Source organism: Schistocerca serialis, chromosome 12 (assembly GCF_023864345.2).
Source record: "Schistocerca serialis cubense isolate TAMUIC-IGC-003099 chromosome 12, iqSchSeri2.2, whole genome shotgun sequence".
NCBI lineage: Eukaryota > Metazoa > Arthropoda > Insecta > Orthoptera > Acrididae > Schistocerca > Schistocerca serialis.
Window position 1 is genome coordinate 104861711 of NC_064649.1, and position 12828 is coordinate 104874538.

General features: G+C 42.5%; 1 protein-coding gene across 1 annotated transcript in view; it reads left to right on the plus strand.

Annotated features, from left to right (window-relative positions):
* Nucleotides 1-12828, plus strand: part of LOC126428237 (Y+L amino acid transporter 2) — a 72099-nt gene that overhangs the window by 39425 nt on the left and 19846 nt on the right. Inside the window, exons 5-7 of the mRNA XM_050090152.1 lie at nt 2053-2178; nt 2272-2371; nt 7126-7170. Coding sequence (XP_049946109.1) covers nt 2053-2178; nt 2272-2371; nt 7126-7170 — 271 coding nt within the window. The remainder of the gene's footprint in view (nt 1-2052; nt 2179-2271; nt 2372-7125; nt 7171-12828) is intronic.

Below are 12828 nucleotides of genomic sequence, written 5' to 3' on the forward strand. Positions count from 1 at the left end.
AACATGTAAGGGTAATTAAAAGTTGCACCTATGAATGTGAAGCAAGTTATCTGCATTTCACCTGTCCGGCAGGCAAATTTCAAATCAGAAGTCACATTCAGAGGCCAAGTTTTGCATTACAGCAATACACCAAAATACCTCGAATAACAATGGAGAGAACTCTTAACTTTGAAGCAGCATCTGTCAAATGCTGCTACATTCAACATGAGGAATAGTGTTCTTCAAAAACGTGCTGGCACCTCATGTCTAGCTAATGCTACAATACTACTGTTTAACATAGATCAATAGTGTTCACGCTAAGAAGCTAGGTGTACAGCTCAGTTAGACAATATGAATAATTAGAGGCTGTGGTATCCCTGTCAGAATCTATAACGAAGTTGTGGCTGAATTAGCCGTCTTATAGTTATAATGTACCGTAGATACCTCAAACAGAAAACCGTATCCAGTAATGGGAAGAAAGCACAGGTCACACCTGACAGCAAGAATGGTGGCAGAAATGATCCCCAAAACTGAGATCCTATATCCGTGACACGGATTTTTCGTGCATCTACGTCTACATCTACATGGATACTCTGCAAATCACAGTTAAGTGCCTGGCAGAGGGACCATCAAACCACCTTCACGGTAATTCTCAATTATTCCACTATTGAACAGCATGCAGAAAAACTGATACCTATATCTTTCTGTGTGAATGCTGATTTCCCTTATTGTATTGTGATGATCATTTCTCCATATGTAGGGAAAGTTGGTAACTGAAATTTTGAGAGAGGATTCCACTCCAACAAAAAACACCTTTGTTTTAATGATGTCCACCCCGAATCCTGTATCATGTCTGTGACACTCTCTCTTCTATTTCAGGATAATACAAAACGTGCTGCCCTTCTTTGAATTTTCTAAGTGTATTCCATTAATCCTATCTGGTGAGGTTCCCGCACCACACAGCAGTAGTCTGAAAGAGGGCAGACAAGCATAGTGTAGGTGGTCTCTTTAGTATGCCTGTTACATTTTCTGTCTGTTTTACCAACTAAGCCCAGTCCGTGGTTTGCCTTCCCCACAACATTTTCTAAGTGTTCTTTTCAATTTCGTTGTAATTGAATTTATGGCCTTTACACTTGACTGATTTATTCCGTAACCAAAGTTTAACGAATTTCTTTCAGCATTCGTGTGGATGACCTCACACTTTTCATTATTTAGAGTCAATTGTCAATTTCCACACCATACAGATATCTTTTCTAAATCATTTTGCAATTTGTTTTGATCTTCTGATGACTTTATTAGTCTATAAATGACTGCATCATCTGGAAACAACCTAAGACTACTGCTCAGATTGTCTCTTAAATTGCTTATATAGATAAGGAACAGTAAAGGGCATCTAACACTACCTTGGGGAACGCCAGAAATCCCTTCTGTTTTACTAATGACTTTCCGTCAGTTTCTGCTAACTATGACCCCTCTGAAAGGAAGTCATGAAACCAGAACGATGTTGTCTAGATCTATGTTGTCTGTGTGTCAGTAGACAGTTCCCTTCAAGGTAATTCATAATGTTCGAACGCAATATATGTTCCAAAATCCTGCTGCATATCAATGTTAATGATATGGGCCTATAATTTAATGGTTTACTGCTACTACCTTTTTCAAATATTGGTGTGAACAATGCAACTTTCCAGTCTTAGTGTACAGATTTTTCGTCAAGTGAGCAGTTGTATATGATTGTTAAGTATGGAGCTATTCCATCAGCATACTTTGGAAGGAACCTAATTGGTATACAGTCTGGATCAGAAGACTTGTGTTTATTACATGATTTAAGCATACACTGAACTCAAAAATAGTGAGCTATCTCATTACTGGTTTTGAACATTAGATGGATGAACTGCATTTATGGGATAAAAATTTGTGATTAGAGATTTTGTACCTGTGTAGTACAGAAATTTCTGTAAGACCATAGTTTATCAGTTTCCTGATTAGCTATGTCTCAGAGAATGATAGTCATAATTAACATTTAATATTTCTCACTATAATTTTTGCTAATAATAAATTGTTATGTACTTACAGGTTTCCTGACATTCATGAACTGTTATGATGTCCGCAAGACTAGTCGAATGCAAAACCTGTTTATGTTCACTAAGATTTTGGCACTAGTACTTATTATCATTGCAGGGTTGGCATATCTTTTTATGGGTAAGTGGGAAGAAAAATGTTCCATATTTTTAAGATGGAATAATGTCAACAATTGATGTAACCAGTTTGAGGTTTATTTCTGTTTCTTTGCAGGCAACACTGAAAATTTCAATAATCCCTTTGAAGGTTCCCACTCGGATCCGGGCAGGATTGCTGTGTCCATTTATTCTGGTATATTTTCCTACTCTGGATGGTGGGTAACCTGCTTTTTCACTGATCTGTTATTCTAGTGTCTGCATGCTCTAGTTTGGTGTGATGAAAAGGAGAGCAGCTTGTTAACGATATACAAAGCTGATATACAGTAGAACCTCGCCAATCCAACCTCAGGTAGTCCAACTCCCCGCTTAATCTGACCGACCCATTTCTGGTGTTTGTTTACATATGTGGGCTGCTGCTGCTGAAGTCAAATCTGGATTTGTCGACGGATCAGTAGGCTGTTGGCCGATGGTGGGTACGGTTGTTTGATTAGTTTTAGTATGAAATAATTTGTTTCTAGCTCCATCAATAAATGGTATGCACATATTTGTTTTATAAATTAGAGAAAGCGTTCTTGCATATTGAAGTGTGTAAAAGTAAATTACGGCACCAACTGAACATAAATGTGTGACGCTGTCTTTGCAACTGGATATTGAGCTCAGTAATAAGAGTGAATGGATCAGTACACGACGCTGACTACACGGTGGAAGCAGAATTGACGACCAAATCATTGATGCTGTTATTCGAACAACTGATGAGAATGGGAAAGATAATGACAACAGTGAACCTGTGGCTGAGTATCACACACGTATGCCAAAAATGGATTTGATATAGCTCTTCAAACCATTGAACAAAGTTCTACATCTACCCGAATAGATTTTTTGTGGATTAGGAAATGGCGGAACATCGTGGCAAAATAATTGTCTTAGTCTGCTAAGCAAAAGAACAATACAAACTTTTTATTATCCTGCGTAAGAACGTACCACCGTTTTTTACCCTGTAATTTCTCAAGTGTTAAACAGTTGAGTGCAAATCAGTTGTGTGTCAATGCAATACTGTAATAATATATCTAAAAACAAAGATGATGTAACTTACCAAACAAAAGCATTGGTATGTTGATAGACACACTAACAAACACAAACACACACACAAAATTCAAGCTTTTGCAACTCACGGTTGCTTCATCAGGAAAGAGGGAAGGAGAGGGAAAGACGAAAGGATGTGGTTTTAAGGGAGAGGGTAAGGAGTCATTTCAATCCCGGGAGCGGAAAGACTTACCTTAGGCGGAAAAAGGGACAGGTATACACTCGCTCGCGCACGCCCCCCCCCCCCCCCCCCCCACACACACACACACACACACACACACACATCCGCACATATACAGACACAAGCAGACATATGTTATTTTCATATCAATACTGTAATAAGGTATGTACAGTTGTTACACACACTCTCACAGTAACAGAATAATACAGACATATTTTACAGAACAGGCACTACTGTACATGACACTTTTATGTAAGATTTTTTGTGTGTCAATGTTTTGTTTTCATTTCGTACTGTGTTAACATTTAACAGTATTTCAGATAGTATTTCCAGCTGAAAATTAAAAGTTGTACTATACTGTATTATGATGTTATGGGTCATTAAAACTGTCCTCTGGTAGTCTGTCTTGCGTTCCGACCGTACTCTGTTCTGTAGGGGACAGATTAGCGTGGTTCTACTGTAGCTTCTTCGTGAAAGATTTTCAGGCATTGCATCTGAAGTATTGTCTAAACTGCACAGTATGACCTGACACAATGCTCGAGAACCTTTGGAGCAGTTGTTGTGTGAGGAAAGCCTCAAACAACACAGTATTGCTTCATTTGAAACTATTTTTCGAAAATCTCACACAGTGTTTTACAGTGATAGATTCTAATTTATTGTCAATGCAAATTGTCATTAGTTCAGTGAAACTACAATCGAGTAAGACCAAACTTCCATTTACCAAATGATGATCAGTCAGCATCCACAGATTAAAATTGAGTCACCTGTTCTCTCAGAACCAGGAAGTGAAGCAACAGCAACATTCAGGCATTAAGCACCAAACTTTCTACTGCCACTGATCGCATTGCAGGAGGGAATGTGATGGATGCCATCAATAAAATTTCGGCAGTCAGTGGGACCTGATAAGCGAGGCTCAGCAGAGAAAGCACTCGGGAATGCTCCCAAATCTGTGTTTGAGGCTTTTCCCGGTACCAATTCTCCAGTGTGAGAATTATCTGGAAAGTAATATAACTAAGTCCATAAAATTAATTTTTTGGTACAATGAATCAATTCTTCAATGTGTGATCTTCCTGTGTTGAGACTTTTTGTCAGCTAGGTTTCCAAGAGTTGTAGGCATCCCGGAAGGCTCAGTCGGACTGTCTTTCTGGGCACAGGTAACAGCAGCTTTCATGCTGTGGACAGTTTTGGAGTGGTATCCTTTGGAGGTGCCTGGGGCTGAGGAAACAATACCATTGGAATTGAAAAATGACTGAGCATTGCCTTGACTTTGGATCTACTCATACACAATGACTGCGAGGTATGCGACTCAGAGCTCTGTCTCTTCGTCTCAGGATCGTATTCAGAAAGCCTAACTTATTTCCCGTTATAACACTGTTCAAAAAAGTGGCATTATTTCTACATAATTCTAAGTTCTCCACAAATGAGGATTCAATTGGACACATGGTCATCGGTTAATCTCTTCGGGACCAGTGCTGCTTTCATTTGTTCGCAGCTTGTGGTCTAATGGCTAGTGTTGCTGCCTCTGGATCACGGGGTCGTGGGTTCGATTTCCGGCTGGGTTGGGGATCTTCTCCACTCAGGGACTGGGTGTTTGTGTTGTCTTCATCATTTCATCATCATTCATGACAGTGCCGAGATTGGACTGAGTAAAGATTGGGAATTTGTTCGGGCGCTGATAACTGCGCAGTTGAGTGCCCCACAAACCGAACATCATTATCTACCCACATTTCTTCATCTGCCATTGCTCAGTTACAGTGGTTTTGGGTACATCCAGTCTGAGCTATCATGCATACTCTCATACTATGGGACGAGTTCAAAATTTCACGGGCTGGAGTCAGTGTCTTCATGTGTCGACAGCAGAGCACATCCAGCACTTTGCCTTCCAAAGAATGTCTCACATTGCTGAAACGCCTACCATTTTGACAGACATTTGTTCCTAAATGCCTGATCGGTCCGTTGAAACATTTCTGCAGTGGACTCCCTAAAATTTGCACAGACTTCGATCACACATATATCATTGTTTGAGGGAACCCTGTGTCACCACAGGAACTGGACTGCTAAATGAGGCTTTACATAGACACATTCCAATTCTCTGTGAGGTAGGAGGGAACTGAGGTTTGTTACATTGGGGAGCTAACAACTACCACAGACTAATGCTGGAGGAGAGACTGTCATCTGACCAATTGTAGCATCGTAATAGAACTGGTGACGTCACTTTCCAGACAAACGTTTTGAGCACCTCAATACTGATTATGGAATGTGGGTTTGGTAGGTAGATTTAAATTTACACGGTCAATATTTGCTTTGTGTAAATGCTCTGTTCCATTTGAATTGTGATCGGTTGTCAATTAGCTGCTTACTTTTAAGATGTTGGTTAATGTGGTCACTGTGACCTTTGTATGGAGTCAGTAAAAGCAGTAGTACTGGGCTCGACTAGAAGTTATGCATTTTTGTTATTTAATTGGAGAGAAGTACTTTTCCCTTTAATAGATGCAATGAAAGATATAAATGCTGGTATGAGGTGTGTTCAGAAGGCAAGTGTACTGTAATCATAACCATCTGTGGTTTTATGAGAGCTGGCAACACTGTGTGTTAAAGGGGGATCTCCCTGACCAAAGTGAGCACCGTAGGAAAACAGTAGTACACAAACTGACGTAGTGTACAGTTGTGAGAAAGATGTCTGTAAGAAATCCCACCAAATGCGAGCCACATGCTATAATCCGCTTCCTACGCACGGAAGGGATAACACGTACCGAATCAAAACGGTTTACAGTGAAGGTGTTACAAACAGAATAACTGTGTTTAAGTGATGTAGGGAGTTAAGTGGTGGTGGATGTCAGGTGGTTGATGCTGTAAAAAAAAGTCAACTTGTATACCCCAGGGGACAACATAGTTGGATTGTAGAACCCACTTTTAAACGGAGTATGTATGTGGCATAGATACCTGAAATAGACATAGATACCTGAAATAGATAGATTCAAACACTTTGTAAAGCCTGCATGGGATTTCTACAACACACTAGATCTCCTATTGTGCTGATGACTCTCATGTGGGCCATCTTTTTTTCTGCAACTCCCTTTTCCTGTGCAAGGAACACTACATTTTGCGTTGTTTGTTAAACCTATTCACATTTCCTTTGTCTGTCATACTACACAGTTTGCATTATATTCTCTCCCCCCACCACCATCACGCCCCCCCCCCCCCCCCCCCCGCCCCCAAATTCTGTTTTCATTGCTTTCTCGCTCTCTTTCGTTATTCCATCGATATCTTTGTTCTAAGTCATAACTTCTCTCAAGTGTTAACAACCACATTTCGAAACACTATGAAGTTTGTCGGTTGCTGATGGAACCTTTGTATGTCTTCATTTGTTTATGAGTTCATTTTCTATATTTTATTTTAATTTTCTAATGATTACCATGCGCTAGATATTTGTTTTTGCATTTCTTGCAGGCAAACTCAAATTATCATTGGTATTACTGTACTCTTGTATTAAAGTCGGAATTGCAGAGTGCAATTGAATAACAAAAGTTTACTAAGGTTCTTGGGAAAACTCTGCATAAATTTGTGGGGGAGAAGGGGGGGTGAATGCCCACATTCTGTTTTGTTTTGAAGAAATGTACCAAGCTGATAGAATGTAATATAGGATATGTTGATATTTTCCTGTTGAATGTTGAATAATTACCATTGGATTTCCTTTTTTTCCAGGAATTACTTAAACTTCATGACAGAAGAGCTGAAGAATCCTTATGTGTAAGTAGACCTAGCTTATAATGCAGTATACCTTTCCTAAAAAAAAAGATAAATGTGTAAGCAATACACTACAAAGAAAGTAATAAAAGTTAAGAATGCAGTAGTAGAACAAATTGATGAGTTTCTGTATTTAGTTCAGTTAAAGACAGTAAATTGAATGGGAGTGAAGGATATAAATGGATTGCAGAGCTTTTGGGAAACTAAACAGGGTTTTCAAAGCTAAGCTTCAAATGCGTATGAAACGGAAAATTCAGTCAGTGTGTATCAAATTAAGACAGTGAGACATTAAGGTAAAGTATGAAAATCACTAAAAACTGAGGACCTTCTGTTGATCCATTGTGGAGAAGGGTCAGAGGCCAGTCAAATAAGTACCAAGGAAAATTGCAAACAGCTGTTTTCTTTGAGAAGTTATTTTATACAGACCACCAGTTTCGGCGCCTCAAGAACGCCCCCATGTGCACTTGCATAACTTGAGCTATCAATATCTGGATTCTTTGAATTTGTTAAGGAGTGTTTACTTTAAAGACTTGACCACAACAGTTGTGGTCAAGTGATGATAGGGATTAGGACAACACGAACGCGCGCACACACACACACACACACACACACACACACACACACACACACACACACACACACTCACTCACTCTTTGTTTGAAGTGGAGAAAATCCCCGACATGGTATGGAATCAAACCTGGGACAACGAGCCACCTAAAACTGTACCATAATGGAAGGGCAGGTGGTGTGTGGGCACATGCGCGCTTGTGTGTTTGTGTGTGCACGCATGAATTTGCAATATTGCAAGGAGGTTAATCTGGATTGATTCTTTCGGTTTAGGGGTGTGGTAGATTCCAACTTCCTGTTTATGGATGACAGTGACTGCCCAACACACAACCACTGACTCCCAAGGGGGCTTACCACTCTTTCGTGAGTTCGTGCTCAGCTACTATGGGGCCACAGCCTTTGCAGCAGCTCTTCTGTTCCTGAGCTGCACATCTGTGCCAGCTTGTGTGTTTTACACGAAGCAGGTGACTGGGTAACGTGTAATTCCCAGCCACGGGGTGACAGTTAGGGTTCGTAAGTACGCCCAGGTATAGGCCAGGCCAGGGAGGGGTGATTACCTGAGCTGTTACCTTCCCAAATTGCCGGTTGGTCCCACTGTCAGGAGTTCAGGAGGTGCGACCTGAGGTGTGAGCAATCATCTGAGGCAGCAGGTGATGACCCTGGTCTTAGGGGTCTCCTCAGTTGGAAGGAGCACACCATCAGAGATGCCGGCAGTTGTGGGCGATTTCTTAGCAATGAGCTAGTCACTGTCTTCATCTACATCTACTAAACGTAAACGGAATAAGGCTAAAGGTTCAGAGACTCTCCCAACTGCACCTCAGTTCCTTGTGGTATGGTGCACCAGAGGTGGCCAGCACTTTGCTACGATTAATCCATTTATTATTCAGAAAGGTGTTGAGATCGGTTGCAGGCCTTGTGAATCCTTCTCTTTTTTGCATAATGGACTTTGCCTCTTAAGACCAATTGTGATTTTCAAACCCAACAACTGCTTACAGCTTCGCTCCTCCACGGCTGTCCCATTCGTATCAAGGTCCGTCAAAGACTGAATTCTTCATGTGGTGTCATTTACACTCGACTGCTTGATGCTCTGACAGAGAGAGACATCCAAACTTACCTCTCCAGTTGAGGTGTCACTGCAGTCCATTGGGTAACAAAAAAGTTTGATGCAACCATAGTGCATACACACACTCTTTGATAGAGTATTGCTTCCATTGAATATCAAAGCAGGCTATGAAGCTATCACAGTCCGACCTTGATTTCCAAACGCAATGTGCTGCTACCGGTGTCAATGTTACAGCCATACTCACATGTCCTTTTAAAATACAGCCAATTGTTTTACTTGTGGCAGGTATACTGATGAGAGTGATTGCCCACCTCCTACTTCCCACTATATCGGTTGTAATAGTGACCGTGGCGCCTCGCCTGTGAATGTCCCACGTATCTCGATTTGGGAGCCATCCGGGAGATCTGGATGAAGAAAAAAGTACCTTACTCTGTCTGTCACAAGTTGTTGGCTATTCGAAAGCCCAGCATTTTACCATCCAGCACTTACAGTACCAATCTTGCTTTGCCCCACTCCACGGATAATGTGGCCACACATACTTGCGACCTGCAGTCGATTCAGCATTGCAGTTGTAAAATCTCCCAGTATAACGATAACATCCATGTCTCCTTCTACAGATGCAGGATGAGCCACCAAATCTTTCCCCAGAATCAACTGCTACATTACCCAGCAGGCCAGGAAGGGCAAAAGGAATACTCGCATCGAGCAGATGAGCAAAACTGTAGACCTATATCTCTGACGTTGATCTGTTGTAGAATTTTAGAACATGTTTTTTGGTCGTGTATCATGTCGTTTCTGGAAACCCAGAATCTACTCTGTAGGAATCAACATGGATTCCGGAAACAGCGATCGTGTGAGGCTCAGCTCGCTTTATTTGTTCATGAGACCCAGAAAATATTAGATACAGGCTCCCAGGTAGATGCTATTTTCCTTGACTTCCGGAAGGCGTTCGATACAATTCCACACTGTCCCCTGATAAACAAAGTAAGAGCCTACGGAATATCAGACCAGCTGTGTGGCTGGATTGAAGAGTTTTTAGCAAACAGAACACAGCATGTTGTTATCAATGGAGAGACGTCTACAGACGTGAAAGTAACCTCTGGTGTGCCACAGGGGAGTGTTACGGGACCATTGCTTTTCACAATATATATATATAAATGGCCTAGTAGATAGTGTCGGAAGTTCCATGCGGCTTTTCGCGGATGATGCTGTAGTATACAGAAAAGTTGCACCATTAGAAAATTGCAACGAAATGCAGGAAGATCTGCAGCAGATAGGTACTTGGTGCAGGGAGTGGCAACTGACTCTTAACATAGACAAATGTAATGTATTGCGAATACATAGAAAGAAGGATCCTTTATTGTATGATTATGTGATAGCGGAACAAACACTGGTAGCAGTTACTTCTGTAAAATATCTGGGAGTATGCGTGCTGAACGATTTGAAGTGGAATGATCATATAAAATTAATTGTTGGTAAGGCGGGTACCAGGTTGAGATTCATTGGGAGAGTCCTTAGAAAATGTAGTCCATCAACAAAGGAGGTGGCTTACAAAACACTCGTTCAACCTATACTTGAGTATTGCTCATCAGTGTGGGATCTGTACCAGATCGGAGGAGATAGAGAAGATCCGAAGAAGAGCGGCGTGTTTCGTCACAGGGTTATTTGGTAAGCGTGATAGCGTTACGGAGATGTTTAACAAACTGGAGTGGCAGACTCTGCAAGAGAGGCGCTCTGCATCACGGTGTAGCTTGCTCGCCAGGTTTCGAGAGGTTGCGTTTCTGGATGAGGTATCGAATATATTGCTTCCCCCTACTTATACCTCCCGAGGAGATCACGAACGTAAAATTAGATTCGAGCGCGCACGGAGGTTTTCTGGCAGTCGTTCTTCCCGTGAACCATACGCGACTGGAACAGAAAAGGGAGGTAATGACAGTGACACGTAAAGTGCCCTCCGCCACACACCGTTGGGTGGCTTGCGGAGTATAAATGTAGATGTAGATGTAGATGTTTTACGTCCCTAGATCTGACACTCATCTGAGTCTTTGTCTGCCATCCCCAAAGCCTCTAAGAAATCAATCAAAGGTAAACAGTCTTCTCCTTCACTGACTCGGTGATCCTCTTCGATGGTGTCGTTGCACGATACTCTCACCCGGCTGACCTCCATGTCACCGGTGCACACCGCCAACTGTTTCTCTGCCCTGTGCTCCACAGACTGACAGAGGGAGACTGCCGACACCTTTGTGGATCTCGTGGAACAGTATCCTTCAGCCTCTGCGCCTTGTAGCTGTGAGTCTTTGAAGGCTGGCACTCGGCAGCCCTTGAGGGGACTACTGTTCATTTGTTCCGTCTTCCCCATTTTACATTACGACTCTTCTCCAATGGTCAGTAGTACGTTCGTGACATTATATGCAACAAGGAGGAATTACAACTGCTCTTGGAATCCCAGCATCTGCTTGTTTTCTGCCTCCAAGAAACAAAATTGCATCTCTGAGGCCGCTTTGACCTCTCGCGTTTCCTTCCAGTCCAGTTTGACTCGGGGCCCCCCCTCCTCCCTGCGAACAGTATTCCATCTCGTGGGGAAGTTGGGCTGCTCATCTGGGATGAAGTCCATTGCTAAACCTTCTCACTAAACACTCGACTGCAAGCTGTTGCAGTCCCCATTATCCTTCCTCACTTCACCTTTCTCTTTGCAACATCTACATCCCTCCGTCATTCGTGGTCACCAGTGCAGACTTCCTCCAGCTTAATGGTCAACTGCTCCATCACTTTCTGCTGCTTGGTGATCTTAATGCACACCTTCCCCTCTGGCGCTCTTCGACAACCTGTCAGAGAGGTCCCCCCCTTCGCTGATTCTGTGGCAACTCAACCTCATCAGTCTTAGCACTGGAGGACCGACCTTCTTCTCAGACTCTACACACGTGCACACACACACACACACACACACACACACACACACACACACACACACACACACACACCTTTTCCATTGGAACTTCCACTGCCCAGCTTGCCCCTTGTCTCGAGTGGTCTGTTCTCTTTGACACGTACTCAAGTGTTCATTTACCATGCGCTATCCATTTGCTGACTTCCACCACACCATGTGTAAACCCAATTGCCTGTTTTCTAAGGCCGGTTGTAGGCTTTACTCGTCCCTGGAAACTTTCGATGAACATTATTTTCCCAGTTGCGATGACTAGGTAGAATATCTTATAAATTTTCCACTCCTTGCAACACTTCTTTACTGCACTGTGTCCCAATGCCTCGGTGGAGTCGGGCACGCCACAATACAATTCGCTCGTGGAAATGTGCGCTCTGCATTTTTAACCGTCATCTGTATTTGTTATAAACAGTTGCATGCACTGTGTCACATTCGTCGGGATAGCAAAAAGCTGTCTGGCTTTCATTTACTAGTTCTTTTGACAGTTTCACTCCCTCTTCTGTTGTGTGGGGGCAACCTCCGTAAGTTCCATGGGACCAAGGTCCATTCCTTGATTTCCTGCTTAACTGTAGCAAAGGATGTCATTTTGGACTCTTGCTATCAACACCTTGGGCCACTTTTGTGGAGATTTCAAGCTCCAGCAACTATCACCCTGCCTTTTTCCATCAGAAACAGGTGGATGAGGCTCGGGTGACACCCTTCTGTTTTCAGAATTGTGAGTGCTACAATGCTGCCTTTGCTACGAGGGAGTTAGATCGTGCCCTCACTTCATCCCAGTCCTCCACCCCACAGCTGGACGAGTTCACATTCAAATGTTGCAGAACCTGTCTGTTGCGGGCAATCACTTTCTCCTTCATATGTAGCAATTGCAACTGGGAAGATAGCACGTTTCCCAGGTGCTTTCATGAAGCCATTGTCATGCCCTTACCTAAGCCCGGTAAAGACAAACATCGTCCTAACTGCCACTCCAATTCCCTCACCACCAGTCAAGGTAATTGAACATATGATTCATGGTCGGCTGGTATGGTGGCTCGTGTCTTGCAATCTGCTAACGAATGCACAATATGGATTATATGGATTTCAAGTGCAC